Source organism: Saccopteryx bilineata, chromosome 4 (assembly GCF_036850765.1).
Source record: "Saccopteryx bilineata isolate mSacBil1 chromosome 4, mSacBil1_pri_phased_curated, whole genome shotgun sequence".
In the NCBI taxonomy this organism is placed as follows: Eukaryota; Metazoa; Chordata; class Mammalia; order Chiroptera; family Emballonuridae; genus Saccopteryx; species Saccopteryx bilineata.
Genome location: NC_089493.1, coordinates 54,130,023 through 54,157,295, shown reverse-complemented (window position 1 = coordinate 54,157,295; position 27,273 = coordinate 54,130,023). Strand labels below are relative to the sequence as shown.

General features: G+C 39.9%; 1 protein-coding gene, 1 non-coding gene and 1 pseudogene across 6 annotated transcripts in view; 2 read left to right on the top strand and 1 right to left on the bottom strand.

Annotated features, from left to right (window-relative positions):
- The window catches only part of DPP8 (dipeptidyl peptidase 8), a 73,220-nt gene extending 48,070 nt beyond the window's left edge, over window positions 1-25,150 (bottom strand). The window contains exons 1-6 of one of the 5 annotated variants that reach the window (XR_010731096.1): window positions 24,914-25,150; window positions 23,132-23,268; window positions 19,040-19,309; window positions 12,463-12,575; window positions 3,574-3,747; window positions 2,608-2,776 (exon numbers count right to left, since the gene is read on the bottom strand). Coding sequence is in view for 4 of the 5 variants with exons in the window: in XM_066273492.1 (XP_066129589.1) it covers window positions 2,608-2,776; window positions 3,574-3,747; window positions 12,463-12,575; window positions 19,040-19,309; window positions 23,132-23,168 (763 nt within the window). In the remaining variant the exon portion in view is untranslated. The other 4 variants (XM_066273492.1, XM_066273490.1, XM_066273489.1 and 1 more) reach the window with 4 other exon arrangements.
- On the top strand, window positions 5,954-6,742 carry LOC136333877 (ORM1-like protein 2 pseudogene; annotated as a pseudogene).
- A 1,788-nt stretch (window positions 25,151-26,938) lies between the features above and the next one.
- Window positions 26,939-27,050, top strand: LOC136336965 (U6 spliceosomal RNA). Its single transcript, XR_010731697.1, has one exon. It is a non-coding gene; the product is annotated as a U6 spliceosomal RNA (small nuclear RNA).
- The last annotated feature ends 223 nt before the right edge of the window (window positions 27,051-27,273 follow it).

Below are 27,273 nucleotides of genomic sequence, written 5' to 3'. Positions count from 1 at the left end.
CTTAGGTTCACGCCAAACCATGTGAATACCAAAAGGCATTCCTTTGCGTTTTTCTTTTGTCCAGTCACGAAGCATTTCCTCACAATTATGACACACAATATGAGGAGCCCAATTCTTGTATTGATCGCCAAGGGAAACTTGAAAATAGGCAATATATGCAAGTGTCACAAATGATGAAATATTGCGCCTTTGAAGTTGAAGTGTGTAAGAGCCACATATATAACAGAAGGTGTCAAGACTATTCTTACATTTACGCCTACTCGAAGAAACCATGATTCAATCTTAAAACAAAATAAGAGGGTGTTTTTATCAGATAATAATTTTTTACATTTAAAAACAATTATGTAAAAGTGATGTTTGTAAAACATTAATTGCCTTGTGGTTCTGTTCAGTCCAAGAGTCGTTGCCCTTTAAACTCCAATTTAAAAACCAATGCATGCCATTAACTATAACAAAAAGAAATTAAAATTGCATAAAAACTAGAGCATGCACCAAAAAACGAATTTCAGATTTGGAATCAGCGATGCAGAAATATGTAGAAACAGTTCTACAACTTCATGCAACAGAAAATGAAAAAAAAAATTGTTCCCCAGTGTAATCTTTATACCACATCAGAGTGGTTAGTTCTTTCGTGGACCAGTGGTTGAAATCCATTGTAGGCTTGACCTGTGGTGGCGCAGTGGATAAAGCGTCGACCTGGAAATGCTGAGGTCGCCGGTTTGAAACCCTGGGCTTTCCTGGTCAAGGCACATATGGGAGTTGATGCTTCCAGCTCCTCCCCCCTTCTCTCTCTCTCTCTCTCTCTCTCTCTCTCTCTCTCTCTCTCTCCCTCTCCTCTCTAAAATGAATAAATAAAAAAAATTTTAAAAAAATTAAAAAAAATAATAAAATAAAAAGAAATTCATTGTATTCTGATGATCTGTTATCATCAGAACTTTGCAGTCCCAGCCTCAAGTACATAGTGAGTGTTCAACATTTGTTGAAAGCATAAAAAATTGCTAGGATTTCCAACCTAGGTTTACTAACTACCAACCTAATCTTTCTACTGCCATTGGTAGCTGTTCTGGTTCCCTGATTCCAAATGGAGACCCAGTAAACACCAACACCAAAAATGTTCTCTTTCCTTAAAAATTTCCCTGCCGCATCCCCTTTTCTCTATACTGTGCTATAGTTTTAGGCCATAAAACCCAAATAATTACAACAGTCACGCTTTGGTGTCTCTGCCTCTAGTCTTGTGCTTCTCAAATATAACTTCCACAAAGTAACTGACCATACCATTTGACTGCTAGAACTTTTCAATGGACCCCCACATCATAATAAATACTATGTTCTTTTACATGAGATACAGTTTACCCTTGTCCTGGCTTTCTTATCTGCCAGTCTTATCTAACCCCACTTTTTGACTCATATCCTAAGTTTTAAGATCATCATACTGCTTCTAACTCCTCACACACACTACAGCACCTTCTGCATCAAGACCTTTCTCAAACAGTCCCCTCACCTGGAATGTACTGGTTATTATGTACTTATTATTTAAGATAAGTTTAGCTGTCATCTCTTCTAGTAAGCCTTTGTTGATCACTACCACTCCATGGTCCTCTCTTAACACTCTATGTTTGCTTCTTACCATTCCCTTTTGTTGTCACTTGTTTATATGGCTAAAAAATTTATTTTAATGACAACAGTTTGGGGGAACTTCTGGCAGTCTCATTTGGCTAAAAGAACAATCATGTTGAGGTGCTACTGTTATGCTGTTTGAAAAGGAACAGTAAAAGCAGCAGCATTGGCCCTCGCTATTTAGCTCAGTTGGTTAGAGCAGTGGTCCCCAGGCCCCGGGCCGTGGACTGGTACCGGTCCGTGGGCCATTTGGTACCGGTCTGCAGAGAAAGAATAAATAACTTACATTATTTCCATTTTATTTATATTTAAGTCTGAATGATGTTTTATTTTTAAAAAATGACCAGATTCCCTCTGTTACATCTAAGACTCACTATTGACGCTTGTCTCGGTCACGTGATACATTTATCCGTCCCACCCTAAAGGCCGGTCCATGAAAATATTTTCTGACATTAAACCGGTTCATGGCCCAAAAAAGGTTGGGGCCACTGGGTTAGAGTGTTGACCCAAAATGCCAAGGTTACAGGTTCAATCTCTAGTTAGGACACATATGGGAAGCAACCAATGAATGCACAACTAAGTGGAACAACAAATGAATGCTTCTCGCCTGACCAGGCAGTGGCGCAGTGGATAGAACGTTGGACTGGGACACAGAGAAACCAGGTTTGAAACCCTGAGGTTGCCAGCTTGAGCACGGGCTCATTTGGCTTGAGCACAGGCTCATCAGCTTGAGCATGGGGTAACGGCTTGAGCCCAAAGGTCGCTGGCTCGAACAAGAGGTCACTCACTCTGCTGGAGCCCCTGGTCAAGGCACATATGAGAAAGCAATCAATGAACAACTAAGGTGCCACACGAAGAATTGATACTTCTCATCTCTCTCCCTGCCTGTCTGTCTCTATCTGTTCCTCTCTTTGATTCTCTGTCTCTATCAAAAATAAAACAAATAATAAAAGACCTTTCAGAAAAGTGGATTTGAAGAACTATCCTTACCATTGTGCACATAGGTCAGCCTCCTTTCTTCTCTGGTAACAATGTTAGATATCCAAATATCATTGCTATGTATAAAAGCAATCCAGTCTGGATCAGCTGGGCATAATTTTGGATCCATCCTAATGTTGGGACAACTAGTCTCCACTAAATTGGGCCGTAAGGGTTGTTGCTAGAAAAGTAAACAACATTTTAAGGTTGATATATACATACTCGTTTGTCAGCATCCTTCCTGTAAAATAAACAATATTTCTAAGTAAAATGTCAATTATGATAATTGCTTCCCAGAAAAATACACTTACATATGCCCTAACTTATAAGAAAGGACTCTTTTTTTTTTTTAAGTATGAATTAGAAAGCTAAGGTAAAAGGAGAAGAAATAAAGACAATGTAACAGCATATACAGACTTTACTGTCCAAACCTATTTAATAGAATAGCTATTATTTTCATTAAATATTTATTAAACATTTCAAATTAATTATGCCAATATAATAGTTTGTTCATAAAAATGTAACAAAAGCCAGGATCATCATAATTCTATCAAAATGATAGTTCTGATAGCACATTAAAAAATTGTGTGAAATAAAAACAAATATTCAAAACATTTATTAAGATGAACTAAGCTCTTAAAGGAACCAAAACTGGATTGCCTTGTGATAATGTTATCCTCCTAAATACCTCTCAGTACTTACTCAGAAAGTGGGCATTGATGCCCTTTACTACATCTTCTATATAGCAAGTGTTTCTAGTATTTTAAAAAATTATATATTAATGTCTCTAGAAAAATTATTAACTCTTAAAATTTTAAATTAATACCCAAATGTTCAAATGTTTTGTTTCTTTACTGCTAAGTTTCTTAGTTGATGGGTAAACAGAATATTTTGGTTTGTTTAATTACCTTTCGGATTTCGGTGCAAATAACCTTTAGGACCCCCAAAAAGGTATAACAAGTAGTAATACCAACTTACAGTGAATCCTTGTGGCCCTCCATCTTTTACATGATATATTCCACTACCAGCTTGAAAGAGAAATGTTCCACTTCCTTGATGATAATCATAAGAAGCAATTCCAACTGTTCCAATGCGTTTTCTCTCTCTTAAAAGTTCTTCTTCTCGAGAATACATTCCATAGTCCAGTGTTGCCTAATGCAAAAGAAAAATCATGTATTTCAGTCTTCTGAAAGCTTGTTTTTTGCTTTTAGTCCAAATTCTAGTATCGCCAATATTACCGAGTCTATCTACATTTTGAGTGACCTCAAAATTTCCAGAAACTTTAAATAGATTAATTAGAAGAAGTCTGCTGAAAGATTTCGTGGTAAAGGGTCTCCAGATGATTGTTATATATAAATATATTAGAGAACAAGAATTACATCTCATTACCTTGGCTTGGAATTTTTAAGATTTTCCACATTACCAAAATGGAACTTCACAATCTGACATGCAGTCAACAGCAGACTTTAATGTCAAATGGTTTAAATCTAAGCTTTGACCCTCACTAGAAGTCAGTTTGAGTAAGTAACTTAAAGTTTTCAAAGAGTAATTTCTTTCACTTTCAAAATAGTAATAAATCATCAACTTTAGCTTTGTGAAGATTAACTGGGAAAAATATGTAAAGTGTTTAACACAATGATTGGCACAAAATAAGTTCCCAATACCAGCTGTCCTTAGTACCAATTCATTCTATCTACTAATAATACTCTTATAAAACTCTAGGTCAGGTTTGGTCACATCACTGATGTAAAACCTAACATGATGTTTCTCCCCTTGAAAGGTTATTTTTCTTTCTATCTATCTAAGTGTTAATGGCCCTGGCCGGTTGGCTCAGCGGTGGAGCATCGGCCTGGCATGCGGGGGACCCGGGTTCGATTCCCAGCCAGGGCACATAGGAGAGGCGCCCATTTGCTTCTCCACTCCCCCCACCCCCCACCCCCATCCTTCCTTTCTGTCTCTCTCTTCCCCTCCCGCAGCCAGGGCTCCATTGGAGCAAGGATGGCCCAGGCGCTGGGGATGGCTCCTTGGCGTCTGCCCCAGGCGCTGGAGTGGCTCTGGTCACGGCAAAGAATCGCCCCCTGGTGGGCAGAGCGTCGCCCCTGGTGGGCGTGCCGGGTGGATCCCGGTCAGGCGCATGCGGGAGTCTGTCTGACTGTCTCTCCCTGTTTCCAGCTTCAGAAAAAATACAAAAAAAAAAAAAAAGCTTAAAAAAAATCTACAAAAACCCCACAAAACTATAATAGAGCTAATTAATCAGTTCAGCAAAGTTTTAGGATACAAATTTGAGATATACAAATATCAGTTATATTTCTATACATCAGCAATGAACACTCTAAAAATGAAATGAAGAAAATAACTCCATTTAAGCCTGACTGGTGGTGGCACAGTGGATAGAGCGTGGACCTGGGAGGCTGAGGTCACAAATTCAAAACCCCAAGGTTGCTGGCTTAACACAGGGTCACCAGCTTGAGCACAGGATCAACATGTTCCCAAGGTTACTGGCTTGAGCTCAAAGGTTGCTGGCTTGAAGCCCAAGATATCGCTGGCTTGAGTAAGGGGTCATTGGCTTGTCCCCCACCCCCCTAGCCCCCATCAAGGCACATATGAGAAGGAATCAGTGAACAACTAAAATGATGCAACTACGAGTTGATGCTTCTCATCTCAATCTCTTCCTCTCTCTCTCAAAATAATAACTCCATTTAAAATATCATAAAAGCCTGACCAGGTGGTGGCACAGTGGTTCGAGATCCTGAGGTCGCCAGCTTGAGCGCAGGCTCATCTGGTTGAGCAAAAAGCTCACCAGCTTGAGCCCAAGGTCGCTGGCTCAAGCAAGGGGTTACTCTGTCTGCTGAAGGCCCGTGGTCAAGGAACATATGAGAAAGCAATCAAAGAACAACTAAGGTGTTGCAACACGCAACGAAAAACTAATGATTGATGCTTCTCATCTAAAAAGAAAAAAAAAAGAAAAAGATAAAATATCAAAAAAACAACAACAAAATACTTAGAAATATATTTAACCAGAGAGGTGTAAGACTTGTATACAGAACACTGTAAAATATTGTTGAAACAAAGATCTGAATAAATATAAAGACATCCCAAGTTTATGAATTGGAAGACTTAAGAATATGGATGGAATTACACCCCAAAAATTAATCAACAGAATGCCTATCAAAGTTCCAAATGCCTTTTTTTCCAGATATAAATAAGCTGATCCTAATAATGTTCATACAGAATTTCAAAACAATCTTGAAAAAAAACCAAACCAATGTTGTAAGACTCACACTTTCCAATTTCAATCCAGATAGATTTACAGGACACTGGAATAGAATTGCGAGTCCAGAAATAAATCCATATACTGATGGTCAACAGACCTTCAACAGAGTACTAAAATAACTATTGGGGAAAAACAGCTTTCAACCAAAGGTACTGGAACAACTGGATTCCACACATAAATGAATTAATTTGAACTCCTATTTCATACCATATACAGAAATTAACTCAAAATAGATCAAAGACCTAAATATAAGGGCTAAAACCAGAAAACTCATGTAAAATTCCACAAACGAAAATCTGCTAAACTTGTATTAAGCAACAGTTTCTTATATATAACACAAAAACAAAAGCAATCAAAGAAAAAAAACTGACTGAACTTCATCAAAATTCAAAACTGCTAGGCTTCTGAAGCTGGCAGGATGAATGTGGGAGTGTACAGGTGAAGTAAACCCCAACCCTCAAGCAATGAATAATAACCAAGGCATTGGCTGGCCTGCATCATCTTGGTAGGACTACCATCATGTGGTTCTCCTCAGCATCCTCTTCTGCAGCATTCCTACTGTCTGGACTCTGACCAACACCATCAATAACTTGGCTATGTACATACTATGAAAAGTACACCCTTTGAGACCCCTGACAAGGCTTAGCTACTGACACACTGGGAACAGATGGACTATGGGCTCCACTCTACTTCTCACAAACTCCTCAGCCTCTCTCTGATTGTACTCTGTACTGTACCACCTACCCAGGTTCTATACAAAGTATGATGCTGCTCATTTCCACATCAAGGTAGCCTAATTGCTCAGTGTACTGACTGCTGCCAACGTTGCCCCAATTCCATGGGCTTTGTCTCTTTAGCATCAATAAATACTGAGAGTAGGGCTGGGGGCAAAGTTGGAACAAAAGACTATAACATCTTTCCCTTTTCAATACTATCTTTTATATTTTAAGAGCCTATGAACTAACCTTTCCCCAACTCTCAGGAAGAGAAGAGATTAGAAGATGGGGTTCCCTGGGCCCAGCCCTGATAGGATCGTTTCTTTGAATCAGGAAAGGACAGTAAAGAACAACTCACTCTCCTCCACAGCAGAAGGCCATGTTTGGGCAGCTTCTTTGGTGATTAAGTCTTTCCGTATCTTCCACATCCACCACCTTCCAAATTTGTTTTGCTATATATTTTCCTTAGAATAAATGTCACCCCCCCCCAAACACAAACTTTTGCATGTCAAATGCCATGCACTACTTTCCTAAGGCTACTATTATAAATTACCAAACTTGGTAGCTAAAAACAACCGAAATTTATTCTCTCACAGTTCTGGAAGACGGAAGCCCAAAGTCAGGGAGTCAGCAGGGCGAGGCTTCCTCCAAAGGCTCTAGAGGAGAATACTTCCTTGCCTCTTCCAGCTTTTGGTGGTTCAAGGGTTCCTTGGCTTAAATTGGTGGCAACTTAATTCTAGTCTCTGTCTACGCCTTCACATGGCCTTTGACTTCCATGTCTGTTTCAAATTTCCCTCTTCTTTCTCCAATCACTGCATTTAGAGCCCACCTTAAATCTAGGATTATTTCATTTTGAGATCTTTAAACCTGAGTAGTATGACCATTCACATACTTCCTCATGCCTCCTGACCATCCAGAGTATGATCGTACGTGTACGTCTTTAAACTTTGAGCTGAAGAATTGCATGAGATAACAAAAATTTTTATTTTAAAAATGTGTAAGGCAACATTAAAAAAAGGTAAATGTATGTTCTTCTTGTTTCCATAAATTAGTTATCAAATAAACATGTTTTTAAGTTAATAAAACTGTAACTGGAACTAATTCCATTTTTTGAAAAAAAAAAACACACTCCCAGGGGTTAGCAAGCATGAAAAAAACTCACTACTCATAGGGTTAATTATACCTGCAAAGATCATATTTTTAAACACCTTTAGGACTTGCACATGTTCTCTTGGTGGCCCCTATTTCAAACAGGACATTATCAAGAAAGTAAACAAGAAAAACCCCCAAACAACCTAATTAAGAAACAGGGCAAAGGATTTGAATAGACATTTCTGAAATAAAGATATACAAATGGCCAATAAGCACATGAAAAGATGTTTAATATTACTAATCAGTAGGGCAATGCAAATCAAAACCACAATGACTTACCATCGCTTATTCATTAGAATGGCTACTATTAAAAAGAGCCCTAGCCAGGTGGTTAGCTCAGTTGGTTAGAGAGTCAGCCAAACATGCTGAGGCTGTGGGTTTGATCCCGATCAGGGCACATACAAGAACCAACTAATGAATGCATAAATAAGTGGAACAACAAATTGATGGGATTTCTTCTCTCTTTCCTTTCTTCTCTCTCTCTACAATCAACAATTTTTTTTTTGACAGAGACAGAGTCAGAGAGAGGGACAGACAGGGACAGACAGACAGGAAGGGAGAAAGAGGAGAAGCATCAATTCTATGTTGAGGCACCTAAGTTTTTCATTGATTGTTCTCATATGTGCCTTGACTAGGGAGCTACAGCAGAGCTAGTGACCCTTCGCTCAAGCCAGCGACCCCTGGGCTCAAGCCAGCGACTACAGGGTCATGTCTATGATCCTACTCTTAAGCCAGCGACCCCACAATGAAGCAGGTGAGCTCGAGCTCAAGCTGGATGAGCCCATGCTCAAGCTGGCGACCTTGGCATTTTGAACCTGGGTCCTCTGTATCCCCAGTCCAACGTTCCATCCACTGTGCAACCGCCTGGTCAGGATAAATTTTTTTTTTAAGCCAGACAATAATCAGCTTTGGCAAGGATGTCGAGAAATTGAAATTCCTGTGCACCACTAGTAGGAATGTAAAATGGTGAAGCTGCTAAGATAATAGTACAGCTGTTCTCAAAAACAGAAAATAGAATTATATGATCCAGCAATTCTATCTCTGGGTATATACTTAACATAATTGAAACCAAGGACACAAAATGATATTTGTATACCCACATTCACAGCAGCAAAATTAACAATAGCCAAAAGGTAGAAGCGGCCAAAGTCTATTAATAAACAAAATATGGTATGCATTCAATGGAATATTACTCAGCCTTAAAAAATATTCTGACACATGCTACAACATGGATAAACCTTAAGGACATTACTCTGAGTAAAATGAGCCAGTCACAAAAAGATAAATATATTTTTAAAATTTATTTCTTGATTTTAGGGAGAGAGTAAGAAAGAGAGAAGGAAAGACAGAAACATCAGACTGTTCCTGTATGTGCCCCAACTAGGTATCAAATCTACAACCTTTGTGGTATGAGGACAATGCCCCAACCAACAGAGCTATCTGGCCAGGGCACAGAAGGATAAACATTGTATGATTCCACTTATAAGACGTACCTAGAGTAGAAACAGAAGGCAGAATGGTGGTTGTCAGGGGCTGGACTGAGCGGTAATGAGAAGTTAATGTGTAATGGGTACAGAGTTATAGTTTTGCAAGATGAAAAGAGTTCTGTGGATGGGTGGAGGTGATGGATGCATAAAAATGTAAATACAGGGTAGGGCAAAAGTAGGTTTATAGTTGTTGTTGTTTTGTTTGTTGTTTTTTTTAATATTTTTCTGAAGCTGGAAACGGGGAGAGACAGTCAGACAGACTCTCGCATGCGCCCGACCGGGATCCACCCGGCACGCCCACCAGGGGCGACGCTCTGCCCACCAGGGGGCAATGCTCTGCCCCTCCGGGGAGTCGCTCTGCCGCGACCAGAGCCACACTAGCGCCTGGGGCAGAGGCCAAGGAGCCACCCCAGCGCCCGGGCGCTAGAGTGGCTCTGGTCGCAACATGGCGACGCCCAGGATAGGCAGAGCATCGCCCCCTGGTGGGCGTGCCGGGTGGATCCCGGTTGGGCACATGCGGGAGTCTGTCTGACTGTCTCTCCCTGTTTCCAGCTTCAGAGAAATGCAGCAAAAAACAAACAAACAAACAAACAAACCTACACAAAATCTTGTACACGAGCCTGACCAGGCAGTGGTGCAGTGGATAGAGCATTGGACTGGGATGTGGAAGGACCCAGGTTCGAGACCCTGAGGTCGCCAGCTTGAGTGTGGGCTCATCTGGTTTGAGCAAAGCTCACCAGCTTGGACCCAGGGTCGCTGGCTCCAGCAAGGGGTTACTCAGTCTGCTGAAGGCCCGTGGTCAAGGCACATATGATAAAGCAATCAATGAACAACTAAGAAGTCGCAACGCGCAACGAAAAACTAATGATTGATGCTTCTCATCTGTCTCCATTCCTGTCTGTCTGTCCCTGTCTATCCCTCTGACTCTCTGTCTCTGTAAAAAAAAAAAAAAATCTTGTACATGAATGTTAAAACAGCATTATTTATAAAAGCCCCAAAGCTGAAACAATGCAAATATTCACAAATGGATCAATGTAAATGTAGTACATTGTTTCCCGTTTGCTTTTCAGTTTCAGTTATCTGCAGTCAACCGTGGTCTGAAAATATTAAATGGAAAATTCCAGAAATAAACCACTCATAAGTTTTAAACTGTGTGCTATTCTGAGTAGCATGATGAAATCTTGCACCTACCTATTCTGTCCTGACTGGAATGTGAATAATCCCTTGTCCAGCGTATCCACGCTGTTTATGCTACAACCCCATTAGTCAATTAGGAACCATCTCAGTTATCAGACTGACGCCTCAGTATTGCAGTACTTGTATTCAAGTAACCTTTACCTTAACTTAATAATGGCCCCACAACACAAAAGTAGTGATACTGGCAATTAAGATATGCCAAAGAGAAGTCATAAAGTGCTTCCATTAAGTAAAAAGGTACAATAAGATATTTTGAGAGAGAGAGACCTCATATAAGTTTTACTACAAATATATTGTTATAATTGTTTTATTATAGGCTATTGTTAATCTCTTACTGTACGCAATTTGTAAACTAAACTTTACTGTATGTATACATAAACTGTATCATATGTACAGGAAAAAACACGGTATACTTGGGACTCAGTACTACCTGGTTTCAGGTATCCACTGGGGATCTTGGACTGTATCCCCCACTGCTAAGGGGAGTACTATCGTATAGCCATACAATAAAATATTATTCAGCCATAAAAATAAATGAAGTATTGTTATTTGCTACAATGTAAACAAATCCAGGAAATACTGTGCTAAGTAAAAGAAACCAGGTACAAAGGCCCACATATTGTATAGGCAAATCTATCATGACTCATAGAAGATTGGTGGTTTTAGGCCTGGGGTTATGGAGGGTGGGGACATGGGGAGGGACAAGGGTTTCTTTTGGTGATGACTAAATGTTCTAAAATTAGATTGTGATGATAACTGCACATCTCTGTGAATACACTAAAAACCACTGAACTGTGTATTTTGTGTGAATTGCATGGTATGTGCATTAATCTCAATAGTCAGTTTTAAAAAAATTTAAAAATGGAAAAGCATATTCCATGGTAACTGTAATCAAAAGAAAGCTGAAGTGGCTGTATTAATAGTAAAGTAAATTTCATAGTAAAGAACATTGCTAGAAACAAAAAAGGTCATTTCATAACAATAATTTATCAGGAGGACGTAACAATCCTAACCACTCATGCACCTAATAACATAGATTGAAATAAATAGAGCAGAAACTAATAGAACTACAAAGAGAAATACAGTGTGTCCGTAAAGTCATGGTGCACTTTTGACCGGTCACAGGAAAGCAACAAAAGATGATAGAAATGTGAAGTCTGCACCAAATAAAAGGAAAGCTCTTTCCAGTTTCATACCTATCCAGTGCAGTTTGATGTGGGCTCGCGCACAGATTTTTTAGGGCTCCTTAGGTAGCTATCCCGTATAGCCTCTACAGACTCGTCACTGATTGATGGCCTACCAGAACGACGTTTCTCCACCAAACTGCCGGTTTCCTCAACTGCTTATCCCACCGAGTAATGTTATTCCTATGTGGTGGCGCTTCGTTATAAATGTGCCGATATTCACGTTGCACTTTGGTCACGGATTCGAATTTAGCGAGCCACAGAACACACTGAACTTTCCTCTGTACAATCCACATCTCGACTGGCATAGCCGTGGGCTGCTCCGCTGTATACACGGTGTTATGTCATCATCTGCGCATGAGCACATGCTGCCACATCATCCTACAGAAACTGGGAGGGTTTTCCTTTTATTTGGTGCAGATTTCATATTTCTATCATCTTTTGTTGCTTTCCTGTGACGGTCAAAAGTACATCATGACTTTACGGACACACTGTAGTCAAATCTACAATTATGGTTGGAGATTTCAACATTCTCTTTCAATAACTGGTAGAACAAATAGAAAATCAGTAAGGACATAGAAGACTTAAATACTACAGTAAATCAATTTGATGAAATGATCATTTATAGACCCAACAGCAGAATACATGTTCTTTTCAAGTGAACACAGAATATTTATCAAGAAGAACCATATTGTGGGCCATAAAACAAGATTCAATAAATTGCAAGAGTCAAGTAATCAAAGTATGTTTTCTGATTCACATGTACTTCAACTATAAAACGCCAAACTGAATTTCTACCTCTAAATAAAATGCTAAAACATACACCAAATCACAGGAGTGACAATGTCTAATCCTACCTGAAAAAGATCCAAAAGAGGCTTCCAAGAGAGCATTAAGACTGCGGCTTTGTTGATGGTTTTGGGAACTTCAGAATAAAACAGTGTATTTTCTCTGTTCTCACCAGACATAGCTGTAAGAGAAAACAATCTTTTTAAAAATAATTTTTTAAAATAGCGATCTATTGCAATCATAGTAGTAAGAATATATTGCCCTCTATATGTGCACATTTTTGTACTCTAAGCAGGGATCTCTGATGAATGCTAAACAAGTAGCAGATGCACACAACGCACGCCATGGAAATTAGCTTCAATAAAACTCAGGCTTCACAGAAAAATGCTCATGTCTCATTCTGATATTCAGATCTTAGTCCCTCTCAAAACAAACATAAAAGTGTATATGATGATATAAGGACAAGTGTCATTTTAGTATTTTTTTTTAAATATTTTTTTAAATTTTTTTTATTTTTATTCATTTTTAGAGAGGAAAGGGAGAGACAGAGGAGAGACAGAAGGGGGGGAGGAGCTGGAAGCATCAACTCCCATATGTGCCTTGACCAGGCAAGCCCAGGGTTTCGAACCGGTGACCTCAGCATTTCCAGGCCAACACTTTATCCACTGCGCCACCACAGGTCAGGCTCATTTTAGTATTTTTTTGAAAATTGTTAGTCTCTTACAAGTTGACAATAGACTCATGAGATTCCAAATGAACGTGCTTTGTGACTTCAGATTACTAAATTTCTTCTTTTTCTGAATCATTAAAGTACTTATTTAGAAATAAATAGGTCTAACTAAATTCTCATTTTTCTTCATTATTGTTCTATAACTGTAATCACTAATAAGTTTCAAATGAAAGTGCACTTCTATTAAAACAACACAGAATCTGGTATCTGATTTGCTAAAAATCTCTATCCTTTATTGGGGAAAGGTGAAGGAAAGAAGTCTATATAAAGTAGAAGCCAGGTCTACTCTATGAAATAATGCAGTAACTGAATGGGAAGATCACAGCAGTGTAGAATGAGCTACATACAAAAGAAAATAAGAAATACACTTCAGTTTTGAAGATGTGAACCAAAGAAAACTCAAAGTAAAACAAAGTCCTTATTTCTAAACAATGTTAGAAAGGTATCACTTCCAAAAAAGCTAGGAGAGTGAAGGAAGGAGAAAATAAATTTCATAGTAAAAACAAGAAACTCTTGGGTGTAAGAGTCTCAGCCTGGTGTTCCCTATGGCAGAGAAGACAGTCTGTGGAAGGGCATGGCAGCTTCCACACTAACCCTTGCAAAGGTTGGAGATGAGCCCTCAAATATCCACATTTTTATCACTTATTTTCCTCAACTTTTCTTAAACCTTTCTGAATATGGGTTGCTTTATGGAGTAAAAACTTAAATATCAGTTGACATTTATTTCGGTACTTGCTTTTGTCTTAAATCTATTTTGTATATTTCAGAGTTACTTTGTTATGAACTTTTCTTTAATGTTTACTTTATTGATTTTTAGAGAGAAAGGAAGCGGGAAAGAGACAGACAAAGACAGGAACATTATCTGTTCCTGTATGTGCTCTGTCTGAGGACCCAACCAGCTACCTCTGTGATTTGGAACGATGCTCTAGCCCAGGGGTAGTCAATCTTTTTATACCTACCGCCCACTTTTGTATCTCTGTTAGTAAAATTTTCTAACCACCTACTGGTTCCACAGTAATAATGGTGATTTATAAAGTAGGGAAGTAACTTAACTTTATAAAATTTACAAAGCAGAGTTACAGCAAGTTAAAGCATATAATAATAATTATTTATCAAGTACTTTATGTTGAATTTTCGCTAAGTTTAGCAGAATAAATCTTTATAAAACAACTTACTTTAGTTAAATCTTTTTATTTATACTTTGGTTGCTCCACTACCACCCACCATGAAAGCTGGAACATCCACTAGTGGGCGGCAGGGACCAGGTTGACCACCACTGCAGCCCAATGAGCTATCCAGCCAGGGCACTCTGTTATAGAATACTTAAGATTGCAGTCACCTCTCCATACCATTCATAATTTTACAACATGTGATCATATTCTCTTTAAGCCCTCTCCTTCCTTATAAGAGTCTTCAGCCCTCAAATATGAAAAAGCTGGTTCTCAGCTATCCTCAAATGAAAGCCATTCCTCATAATCATTTCAGTTGTCCTTGAAACTGCTCTTCATTCTATGTTTTCCTTGGTTTCACCAATAACCAATATGAATTTCCAAGGCATAGTGTGTGTGTGTGTGGGGGGGGTACAAGGCTTATGAAGGGACTCACTTCTAAAGTTATATAAATGTCTAACCACCATGCTGTACACCTGAAACTTATCTAACCTTGAATGTCAACTGTAATTTAAAAATCGTTTTAGATTTCCAAGGCATTCTATGTATACACACACCAGCTCAGTGTAAGCACAAAATGGGCTTTTCCCATTGTTTCTTTCCTTATGCACATTGGCATTTACTGGTATTTGAAGTATATTAAAAAATTTAAGCCCGCCTGACCAGTGGTGGCACAGTGGATAGAGTATGGACCTGGGATGCTGAGGTCCCAAGTTCAAAACCACAAAGTCGCAGAGTTGAGCATGGGTTTATCTGGCTTGAGAGCAGGCTACCAGCTTGAGTGCAGGGTTACCGGCTTGAGCATAAGATCATCGAGGTGATATGATAGGTTGCTGGCTTGAGCAAGGGGTTGCTGGCTCAGCTGGAGCCCCTGGTCAAGGCACGTATGAGAAGCAATCAATGAACAACTGAAGTAACACAAGTATGAGTTGATGCTTCTCATCTCTTTCCCTGCCTGTCTTTCCCTCTGGCTTTCTTAAAAAATATATTAAAAATGAATTTATAAAAAAAATGAATTTATATAAAATTTAAAAATTCAAATAGATGTAAGACTTGAACAAATTAAAAGGGATACAACTTTTTGAAAAGCTCAACATTCTAGCCTGACCTGTGGTGGTGCAGTGGATAAAGCATCGACCTGGAATGCTGAGGTCACTGGTTCAAAACCCCGGGCTTGCCTGGTCAAGGCACATATGGGAGTTGATGCTTCCTGCTCCTCCCCCCTTCTCTCTCTCTCCTCTCCCTCTAAAAATGAATAAATAAATTTAAAAAAAAAAGAAAGAAAAGCTCAACATTCTAAAGATTGTCACCCCCCCCCAATTTTATATGTATAATGTAATCCTAAACTGTATAAACAGAATGGGGGGGAGGCATAATATAAGATAATTTTAGAAACAAGCAAACAAAAATAGTAAAAATAAAAAGTAAAATAAAACAGAGAGCTATGATAATATATAATAACAGCAGCAGCATTGTATTAGCGTTTGACAGACCAATGAAAAAAAACCCAGAACATCCAAAATATATAAAGGTTTTAAAAAGTAAAACTTTGGAGTTGAGAAAGCCTCTCTAGTTATAATGCAAAACTACAGAAAAATAAATTTAGCAATAAAAAAAAATTACAAATTCTACATGACAAAAGACATGAAAGGCAAAAGACAAATTCTGCCCCAAAGGAAAATACCACATGGGTTAATTCCCTCTTTATACCAAAAAAATGCCTTAAGTCAATAAGAACACCTACAACCCAATAAAAAAATAGACATGATTATAAATGGGTCATAGAAAAGGAATATAAATGTCTTTTAAATATGTGAAAAGATGGCCAATCTTATAAGAGAAATACAAATTAATATTGCAATGAGGTATGGGATGTAATGTACAGCATGGTGACCATAGTTAATAATACTGTATTGCTTATTTGAAAGATGCAAAGAGATCAGATCTTTTTTTTTTTTTTTTTTTTACAGGGACAGCAAGAGGGGGGGGATAGACAGGGACAAACAGAAACAGAGGGAGATGAGAAGCATCAATCATTAGTTTTTCGTTGCGACACCTTAGTTATTCATTGATTGCTTTCTCATATGTGCCTTGACTGCGGGCCTTCAGCAGACCGAGTAATTCCTTGCTCGAGCCAGAGAGCCTAGGTCCAAGCTGGTGAGCTTTGCTCAAACCAGGTGAGCCCGTGCTCAAGCTGGCAACCTCAGGGTCTCGAACCTGGGTCCTCTGCATCCCAGTCCTATGGTCTATCCACTTCGCCACCACCTGGTCAGGCTAAGAGATCAGATCTTAAAAAGCCTCATCACAAGAAAAGTATTTTTTGTTAACTCTATAAGGAGACTAATGTTAACTAGACTTACTGTGATAATCATTTTGCAGTGCACAGAAATACTGAATCATTATATTGTACACCTGAAACTAGTATGTTATATGTCAAATATACCTCAATTTAAAAATAAAAATAAAAATAACTACAGTGAGAGATTGCTGTTCACTAATCAGACTGGGAAAGATAAAAAAGTTTGATTATTTACTATTGATATAGGTGTGGAAAAATAGCTACTTAGATACACTGATAAAAATATAAACTCTAAAACCTCATGGAGGGGCAAATTGGCAATGTCAATCAAAATTCAGAAGATATGCACCTTTTGTCCCAGCAATTTTACTCTTTGGAATCAGTCCTATAAGTAAATTCACGCATGTACAAAATGATCTGATACAGTGATATTTGCTACCTTATCTTTCGTAATAGCAAAACAGAAAAACCTAAATGCCCTTACTAGAGCTCTGGTTAAGTCAAATATGGTACAATTATAAAATGGAGGCCCTGACAGGTTGGCTTAAGGGCAGAGTGTCAGCTTGGCATGTGGAAGTCCTGGGTTTGATTCCCTGTCAGGGCACACAGGAGAAGCGCCCATCTATCTGTTCTTTCACCCCATCCCCTCCCCTTGTCTTGCGTGCGCTGACGCGTTCTCTCTCTCTCTCTCTCTCTCTCTTTCTCTTTCTCTCTCCCATTCCCGCAGCCATGGCTGGAATGGTTTGAGCAAGTTAGCTGTAGGCACAGAGGATGGCTCCATGGCCTCGCCTCAAGTGCTAAAATAGATCGGCTGCTGAGCAACAGAGCAATGGCCCCAGATGGGCAGAGCATCAACTGGTAGGGGACTTGCTGGGTGGATCCCGGTTGGGGTACATGCAGGAATCTGTCTCTCACCTGCCTGCCTCTCACTTAATAAATAAATAATGAAATAAATAAAGTGAAACAGAAAACTCTGGAGTTGTTTAAAAAAAGAGAATGAATCTATAATTACTGATGTGGACTCCTGCAGAAAATCTTTCTTACACACACACACACACACACACACACACTTTTATATACACACAAGAAAGGGGAGGAAACCTATGGTAAAAATTTAATAAATAAAAAGTTAATCAGTGGTATGAATGTATTAATTTAGGCAGACCTAAAGTTTAAAGTGAATGGACTCAAGAAGAAGACACCAAAACCAGCCTTGGTCTAAAAAACCAAAACCAGCAGCTGTTGAGAGTGGGAACAAACTAAGGGTTATTATTGTTTGTGTTTCTAATCTGACCATTACTAAGGAAAGGTGTTTTGAACTAGCATTTTAAGGTACCTGACCTGTGGTGGAACAGTGGATAAAGTGTCAAGCTAGGATGCTGAGGTTTCTGGTTCAAAACCCTTGGCTTGCCTGTTCAAGGCATATACAAGAAGCAACTACTGCCCTGGCTGGTTGGCTCAGTGGTAGAGCGTCGGCCCGGCATGTGGAAGTCCTGAGTTCGATTCCCAGACAAGGCACATAGGAAAAGCACCCATCTGCTTCTCCACCCTTCCCCTTCTCCTCTCTCTCTCTCTCTCTGTCTCTCTCTTCCCCTCCCACAGCCAGGGCTCCACTGGAGCAGAGTTAGCCTGGGCATTGAGGACGGCTCCATGGCCTCTGCCTCAGGCACTAGAATGGCTCCAGTTGCAGCAGAGCAACGCCACCTAGTGGGCTTGCTGGGTGGATCCTCAAAGTCCTACTTCCCTACTTCTCACTTCAGAAAAATACAAAACAAAAAAAAAAAGCAACTACTATGAATTGATGCTTCCTGTTCCTGTCCCCTGTCCTTTCTCTCTCTCTTCTCTAAAAAAAAAATCAATAAATAAAACCATTAAAAAAATACTTTAGGAAGCAATAATTTCTGGCATCTTTAACTCTTGACTTTAAAAATAAGATCATGATCAATTCATGATTTGTTACCTCAAAGTAAAATTTGGTTAATGGGATAAACCAAAATTAAAACATTAAAACTGAACTTCTTCAAATCCCTTTAATGGATTTATTTATTCACCAACTGTAGCTAGCATCTAAGTTTGAATTAAGAAAGCATTTCTGCCTGACCAGGCGGTAGTGCAGTGGATAGAGCGTCGGACTGGGACGCAGAGGACCCAGGTTTGAAACCCCGAGGTTGTTGGCTTGAGTGCAGGATTCTCTGGTTTCAGCACAGCTCACCAGCTTGAGCCCAAGGTGTCTGGCTTGAGCAAGGGGTCACTTGCTCTGCTGTAGCCCCCCCCCCCATATACACATGTGAGAAAGCAATCAATGAACAACTAAGGAGCTGCAACAAAGAATTGATGCTTCTCATCTCTCTCTCTTCCTGTCTGTCTGCCCCCTCTCTGTCTCGTCACAAAAAAAAAGAAGAAAAAAAAAGAAAGCATTTCCTCTTGGAAACTGACTTCATACTCACCAAGGTAATAGATCCTGTCTGAATGAGGCCCGTCGGGATCATTCCTCTTCACAAACATAAAATCATGTGGTGCTTTAGCCATCATGTAGCCATGATATTTTCTGGTATCAGAAAGCAACTTTTTAAGCTGACTCCAGGAATACCGCTCAACATAAAATGGCTCCAATTTAGGCCGATTTCCTGATTCAATATTCTCCTCACACTCTGCAGTTTCAAAGATCTCAACACCCAGCTGTTCTGTTTCCATCGCTGCTGCCATGTTGCATTTTCCTAGAAAAACAAAGCACATGAAGTTGTTTTCAGGCCTGCCTTCTCTTATATTAATCAGAATGACAGTTGATAGGGACCCCTGCTCTCCCCCAAAAAGAAAAAAATGCTTTTCAGCAGAGCTGCAATGAAACCTAGTAAAAAAAGCAATAGCTTACCCTTCTCTGTGTTGTTTAAAAATTAGATTTTTTTAAAAATTGAGGTCATGTCTATTTCACAGCAACTATAAATCCTTTGGGAACCTTTATAAAAGGCTCTCCCCTTAGGTATCCCTTGCCAAAATTCCTTTTTTCTTTTGCACACTGGAAGGAAACAGGCCTTTGTCAGTTGGCTGTTATGCTCCATCCAAGAGCATGTCAATAGTGAAGCTAAATGTGCCAAGGGAGTTAAAGTGCTTCTGCACTTTAAAGTGACACATTTAGTAAATGTGGACTTCTTCAGCTAACAGAAACAATCACACCAAATAGAACAGTGATAAAATTGTTGCAATGCACTTGGAATAATCTTCCTAGGACACTTACCCAAGATAACACTGTTTGCTTTTAATTGGAACTCCAAGCAACAAAAGACTTAACTGGTTGCTACATTTTTCTGTCTTCTCTTCTTGCCTAGACATCACTATCTTATGATCACTTGTGGTAATTCTATACTATAAGAAATTTACCTTATTTCCCCATGTATAAGTTGCACCCATTTTTGAAAAATTTGGGGTCTAAAAACTGGGTGCATCTTATACAGTGGTTGTGGCATTTCAAATGCCATAGATGGAACTGAGGACGAGGCAATCTATGAAGAGAGTGATTCACCATCAGACACAGATGAGGACAAGCTAATAGATGGGAGTTTTGACAGTGATGAGGAGTTGTATGAATTTTACAATGAACAAAACTTGAGTTCAATAACTTTATGTAAATACATTTTTTTCAAGTTTCAGGCTCCAAAAATTAAGGTGCATCTTATACATAGGAGTGTCTTATACATGAGGAAATATGGTATATGACTATTATTACAGATTATACAAGTTTTACTTTCCTGATTCTTCAAGTGGCTTTAATAGTTGAAGTAGTAGCCCAACCTATTGTGGGACAGTAGATAAAATGTTGACGTGGACTGCTGAGGTCACCAGTTCAAAACCCCTGGCTTGCCTAGTCAAGGCACTTATCGGAATTGATGCTTCCTGTTCCTGCCCCTCTCTTCTTTCTCTCTCTCCCCTCTCTCTAAAACAAATAAATTAAAAAGAAATAGTTGAAGTAGTTGATAAAGAGACTAATTTTTGTATTATCAATACTGTATTTTGATAAAAGTCTGAGTCCAATTTACCAGTTCAACTTGCAGTGTTAATATTTCATCCATTAATGTTTATTTCCATGTTACAAATCTAGAAGAGGATGTATTTTTCCCTTATTTCAATATTAAAATGTAACAGGAGCGTAAAGTATCAGAGAAAATAACAAGCAGTGTTATTACAAGCCATCATTGTGTGATATTCTCACATGCATTATTTATGACATTACCAAAAAGAAGCAACATAAATAGAAATACTGGGGCAACTGCTCTTTTTGAACTATTAAATGTCAAAAACTTGTTGGTTTGGGATATTGCATTTATGTAAGCAAGTTCATTTAATTTTTTTTTTTTGAGACACAGAGAGAGAGAGGGAAAGAAAGAGTGACAGGGAAGCAGAGTGAGAAGCAGCAACTCACAGTTGCTTTCATTTTAGTTGTGCACGGATTGCTTCTCTAAAGTAGGGAGAGATGAAAAGTGAGACGCATCAACTTGTAGTTGCTTTTACTTTAGTTGTGCACTGAATGCTTCTTGAACATGCCTTGAATAGGGATTGGATGCGGTCAAGTCAAGTCAGTGTCTCCTTTTGGGCTTAAACCAGCAACCCTGGGATCACATGGATAATCCCCAGCTCAAGCCAGTGACCCCATGCTCAAGCTGGCAACTTCAGCATTCCAGGTCAACACTTTATCCAGTGTGCCACCACCAGTCAGGCAAGTTCACATAATTATTAACTACTAGAAAAATCAATACATGGTGTATATTTATTCTTTTTTTTTAATTGATTTTTTTTGTGGGGGAGAGACATCAATTTGTTGTTCCACTTATTTATGTATTCACTGGTTGATTCTTCTATGTGCTGACTGGCGATCAAACTTGCAACCTTGCCATATAGAGACGACACTCTAACCAACTGAGTTACCCAGCCAGGGCCTATTAAATATGTCTTTTTCAGGTTAATAGTTTATGGTAATAACTACCAACCACATAGAAAATGTAATTAGCAGGTGTGGGTTGTGAATTAGCCCATCAGGTATGCACTATGGCATGCAAAATGAACTAAATTGTGTGGCCAGGGTAGTGTGTCTTTTTTTTTTTTTTTTTTTTTCTGAAGCTGGAAACGGGGAGGCTTCAGACTCCCGCATGAGCCCGACCGGGATCCGCCCAACCGGGATCCACCCGGCACGCCCACCAGGGGGCGATGCTCTGCCCATCCGGGGCATCTCTCTGTCGCCACCAGAGCCACTCTAGCGCCTGGGGCAGAGGCCAAGGAGCCATCCCCAGCGCCCGGGCCATCTTTTGCTCCAATGGAGCCTCGGCAGAGAGTGGAGAAGCAGATGGGCGCCTCTCCTGTGTGCCCTGGCCAGGAATCGAACCCGGGACTTCCACACGCCAGGCCGACGCTCTACCACTGAGCCAACCGGCCAGGGCCAAGTAATGTGTCTTTTTTCATGCTACAGTATTTTTAATGTAATAGTAGCAAAAGTGGCCAGAAAAGCCATTTGAAAGTAATTAAGTATACAATGTGTAACATTATTACAACTTTATATCCATATAATTACATTATATGGATATTTATAACTTATAATGTTATTACAACTGGGCATTTATCATCAATGATTAAAATCCAAACAGCTCAGCAGAGAAAAAGTCATTTAACTCAACTGGTATTCAGCACACTGATATTAAGCAGTAGTACGTGACAAAGGTGATTGCCCACCTAAAAGCTAGTGTAAACCTACTTTCTATCAGATGTGTCAATGGATCTAGCTTTATTTTTAATGGAGAGAAGCAGCTGCACAAACTGGCCTCATTTTTTTCAACTCTCTTTTTGTTAAATTGGGAACTTCATCTCCAAGAACAGGGCTAAGGAATAGAACAGAGGGCTAAGCAGATAGATTTCTTAAGTCTTACTGCCCAGCTTCTTGAGTTATCATTAACTTGATATCTCTCCTATATAAAAGCTGCATTAGCTTGCACTTAAAATTATTGGTATTCCTAAATTGTACAAAGTCCCTGGACTATTTCTCTTTCTATATACACACATACATTTTACAGTTCAAATGGCATTACTACTACCCTGGCTGAGTAGCTCAGGTGGTTAGAGTGCCATCCCAATTTGCCAAGTTAGCGGGTTTGATCCCCAGTTAGGGCACATACAAGAATCAACCAATGAATGCATAAATAAGTGGAACGACAGATCAGTGTTTCTCTCTCTCCGTAAAATCAATAAATAAAAATTACAAAAAAAAAATATTTGTAATGACACTACTACTCCATATTTATGGTAAACGTAAATATATCCTGCATTTCCTAGAATAGATCTGATATATAATTTTAGTAATTTATACAAATGTGTAACTAAGTGATTTAATTTCTAGATTTCTGTAACACCTATATAAAGATACATTTTCAAAACATGTGACCCAAGTTTTCTAATTTCAAAAGTTAGAAAATAGCCTCAGCAGACATTCTCGGCACAGTACATATATTTCACTACCCCACCTACCTCCTCACTTAAGGCCCTTCCCTGGATCTTACCTGATTGTATTTTCATCTGCTCAGATCTCTTCCACATTCAAAGAGATCTTTTTCAAGTGACTCAACTTGAAGCACAGATGCCTCCACTCATCCTGCTCTCTATTCACAAGAGTCTTTCCTTTTCTCACCATCCAATCCTGTTCACCGAGATAATGAAATATGATATAAGGCTGCAGATCATTATTAAAATGAATCATATGTGGCCAAAAAGATTATTTTAAAAGTCTGAAATAGTAGTTAAAACTGATATTCTTTTTGGTTAAAATATAATGCCTTAATTATTCTGTCTGCATTTTAGATTGTTAAAATTATAAAATTATTTCAGAAATGTATAGTCCAATTTACTCAAGACTATCCTAACAACAGTATAAATCCTGATGTCCAAACATACATTAAAAGTTATGGAAAAGCTTTAAAACCTATAAAAGGCATACAGATGTGAGGTTGTTCAGTGGCTATTGCAAAGCCTCAAAATGACAGATGATTAACAAAACTAACTTCTATGGTATTGTTCCTCTTATATAATAATACATTTGTATTATCTTATATAACATATTGAACAGCTTGGAGACAGAATAGACTCGGTAAGAATTATAGAGTAGGCCATTTTTGTGGAAAGGGAACTAACTTGCATTTAATAATTCAAGATTTTCACAAGATATAGAATGTACTATCCATTTGAAGTACATTCCAATTATGTCTCCTTTCCATGTACACTATGAAAATAACTGAATTGTTAACTTTTCTGGAAAAGCATTAAAGCTGTTGAAATTATGGCTTAGTAAAAGAAACATGAAAAAGGATCTGTGATTACACCTGTTACTGTATCAGTTTTAATTCTGGGTCCTGCTAGCCCACACTGGTGGAGCTGGAGAGAGGTGTGGTGAGAAAAGCTCAGTGGAGGGGAAACGGTGAAGTTATGACAGCACCGCAACAATGTAAGATGTCAAGACACCTTCCCATGAACTATAAGCCCCTCAGAGAAGAGCATGTCGAGTTAGAAAATAGCTTCAGCCAGGATTCTTGAATTTGGATCCATTAGTTTTTAATCCAAGGGTCAAATCATCGTCCACTTTTAAAACACCCCTAAGCCTCCCTGAAGCCTAGTTCTTTCACTCTTCAGAATCCACAGCTAGTTGAAAGGTTCATTATCAGAGATTTGTCAAAGACTGTGAAAGCTATGAATGAGGAATGTGAGAAGGGGGACGGAGGAGAGGCCAAGACTTAGAAGTCTTAGGAGAAAAATGTGTGATGAGAAATTTTAAAAAGGACAGTATCTATCCTGCCCTAGGGGAGTGACCTAGAATGAGAGGGGGCTAGTGAGCAGGGAGGAAGGGAATCCACCTAGAGTGAGGCAACAGAAAGAACACCAGCTGGGAAACCAGAAAAATCTCAGTCCAAGTTCGATCTCCCCCAGTTGGGCTTTAGGCAAATCCCTCTGCCTCTGCGGGCTTCCGTTTCCTCATCTGCACGCCCGGACAGTACCCGGCTCCCAACCCCAGAGGGGCTCAATTATGATAACGGACGTGGAAGTCCGGAGGCCAGCACCCAGCGTTCAGGGGTGCCTAGTGAACGTTGGTCGACTCGGAATTTCAGAGCCTCCGCTTCCTCTTCCGGCAAACGGGGCCCCGCCACAGTCTCCGGCTCGCGCAGGGCAGTGCGCCGGCTGCGCCGCAGAGCGGGCTAGCCCGGAGGACGCGCGGGGCGGCTCCTAGGTGAGGCGGAGAGGGCCCGGTGGGCTGGGGCCCAGGCCTCACGGCGAAGAGGAGGCGGATACTGCACCTTCTCCCCCCCGGCCCCGCCCGGACCGTCCCGACGTGCGTTACGGTGCGGGCCTGCGCCGTTTCATGCCGCGCCGCCTCCTCTCCCAACCCAGCTGCGGCAACTTCCTTCGCGACCGCACCGGCGATAACCCAGGAGGACCGGGGGCACTTAAGGCGGCGGCGGCGGCAAGCTCCCACGGCTCCCGCGGCTTCGGCACTTCCGGTTCCTTGCGACCCGCCCTCCGACCAGCGAAGGTGTAGCGGGGACAAGAAGGGCGCCGCTCGCTGCTAGGTGGGGTCTGCTACCACAGTGCCTTCTCGTGGCGGGAGGAGCAAACGGGGCGCGGGAAGGAGACTGGGTTGGAGTGGAGGTCAGAGTTGAAATCCAGAAATTGACAAGTGACTTGCAGGAAGTCACAGGACGAATAGTGGCGTGTCTCTATTTATCCTTTTTTTTTTTTTTCATTCAACTAGATATCAAGTGCCTCCTCTGTGCGTGGCAGAGTTTTAGGCGCTGAGATTACTGCAAGAAGCAAGCCAAGCAAAAATTCCTGCCCCTTTATGGAGATTATGTAGAGAGGGAAGGGACCAGGGCCCTGGGGATCCTGAGTGTCTTATTGTTATGGTGGAACGAAACCTGAAGTTGGAGTCAGAAAGCTTGGTTCTAGTACCGTTGTATCGGAACAGTGAGAAACAGACGTTTTGCCACACAGTTAAGTAGCCAAATTAAGGAGTCTTTATTTTGAAGCCAGTGACCACTGGGAGACCTAAGTCATTCAAATCATGTGGCGCAGAACACAGTTTGGGGCCAGCTGTTAAAGACAAAATCACATACTGGTTGGGGTATCGGGAAGGAAGGGGAGCTCAGCGAAGTACGGTACAAAAGCAATAAAACATATTCATTAATCTCGCTAAGAAGCTTATTAAATCTTACTGTCTTGTTACAATGTTTATCTATAGGATCAGATTAAAGAAAAAATATTTTTACACACTAAGACCATAAACTTTAAAGATGATAACACAGTAGTGATAAATGTTTCACATGCCTAAGAAAAACATTCCTAAACATTCTAGGATTTACAACCCACCCCTGACACATCTGAAATTTGGCGAAACTAACTTTAAGGCCGGGGGTAGGCGGTTTTAGACCTAAGTCAGTTCTGGGGTTACTGAGAGTTAAAAATGGAAGAGAAGCTAAATAAAATTATTTATGCTAACAGCCTTTTTTTTCTGTATTTCAGTACCAATTATTAGTGGTCTTCAGCAGATTTTGCATGCTTTCTCTGTAAAAGAGATGTAATAAGACGTCACTTAGTTGCAATTAAGGAGAACCGTGCGTGTCACAGTTGACACATAAAGATGGAGAAACTGGGGCCCAGGGCACAGAAGTGAGTGACACTTGCTTTAATCAGAAACAGAGGCAGGTCCCTTGCCCCACAATTTCTTTCCTAGTCTACACCATTCACTGGCTGAGAGAAAGAGAAAAAGGGAGCTGGGGGAATGACTGAGGGAGTGGTGGGCACAGAACGAAATGGTGAGAAAGATGAATAGCCTCCGCTATTTCTATTATTACAAGAACATGCGTCAGAGGTGTGTGTCATTAGTCTTTATGTTAATAGCACTAATAAAAGATCCATTTGGGTGCTGTTTCCACTCCTCAGTATGTAATTATTCACTCTGAGGTTAAATGCGTCTTCTCTCAGATTTTTTTTTTTTTTAGCTGAGCTCCCCTAAAATAAAGGTACAGTAATTTTTAGTGGAACTCCTCTGAATTTTCTGCACGTGACCCAAAAGTCAGTTTTAAGGCTTTGAATGCACAGGTACATGTGAACAAAATACAGTGAAATACCCTGTACTTCATTTCATTAATCCGATCAGTGTATATTGAATCTGCCACATGCCTGTTACTGTTCTAGGCACTGGTGCTACAGTAGTGACCAAAGTAGGCAAAACTCCTGTCTTTGTGCAGTTTATGTCCTAATAAGAGGAAAAAGACCTCCTGAAAAACAAAGCATATATATAATTTTATAGATTTTAAAAAACAGTGCTCGCTTCAGCAGCACATATACTAAAATTGGAATGATACAGAAAAGACTATATTAGCACGGTCCCTGTGCAAGGATGGCACGCAAATTTGTGAAGCGTTCCATATTTTTTTTTATTCTAACAGTTGTTTTCATTAAAACAGATTGTTAAAGAAAAAATAATAAAGGACTATATAAGTCATGTGGTTAGTTTTGGATTGAACTAGATTTGAATTCAGATTTCATGGTTTCCCGTCTTATCATCTTTCTCTATGGCAGGCTTAAAAAGCCTCAGACCCCGAGAAAGCTGGAGGGGAACATCAACACCATGGACCTGGAGACTGTGCATGTACCC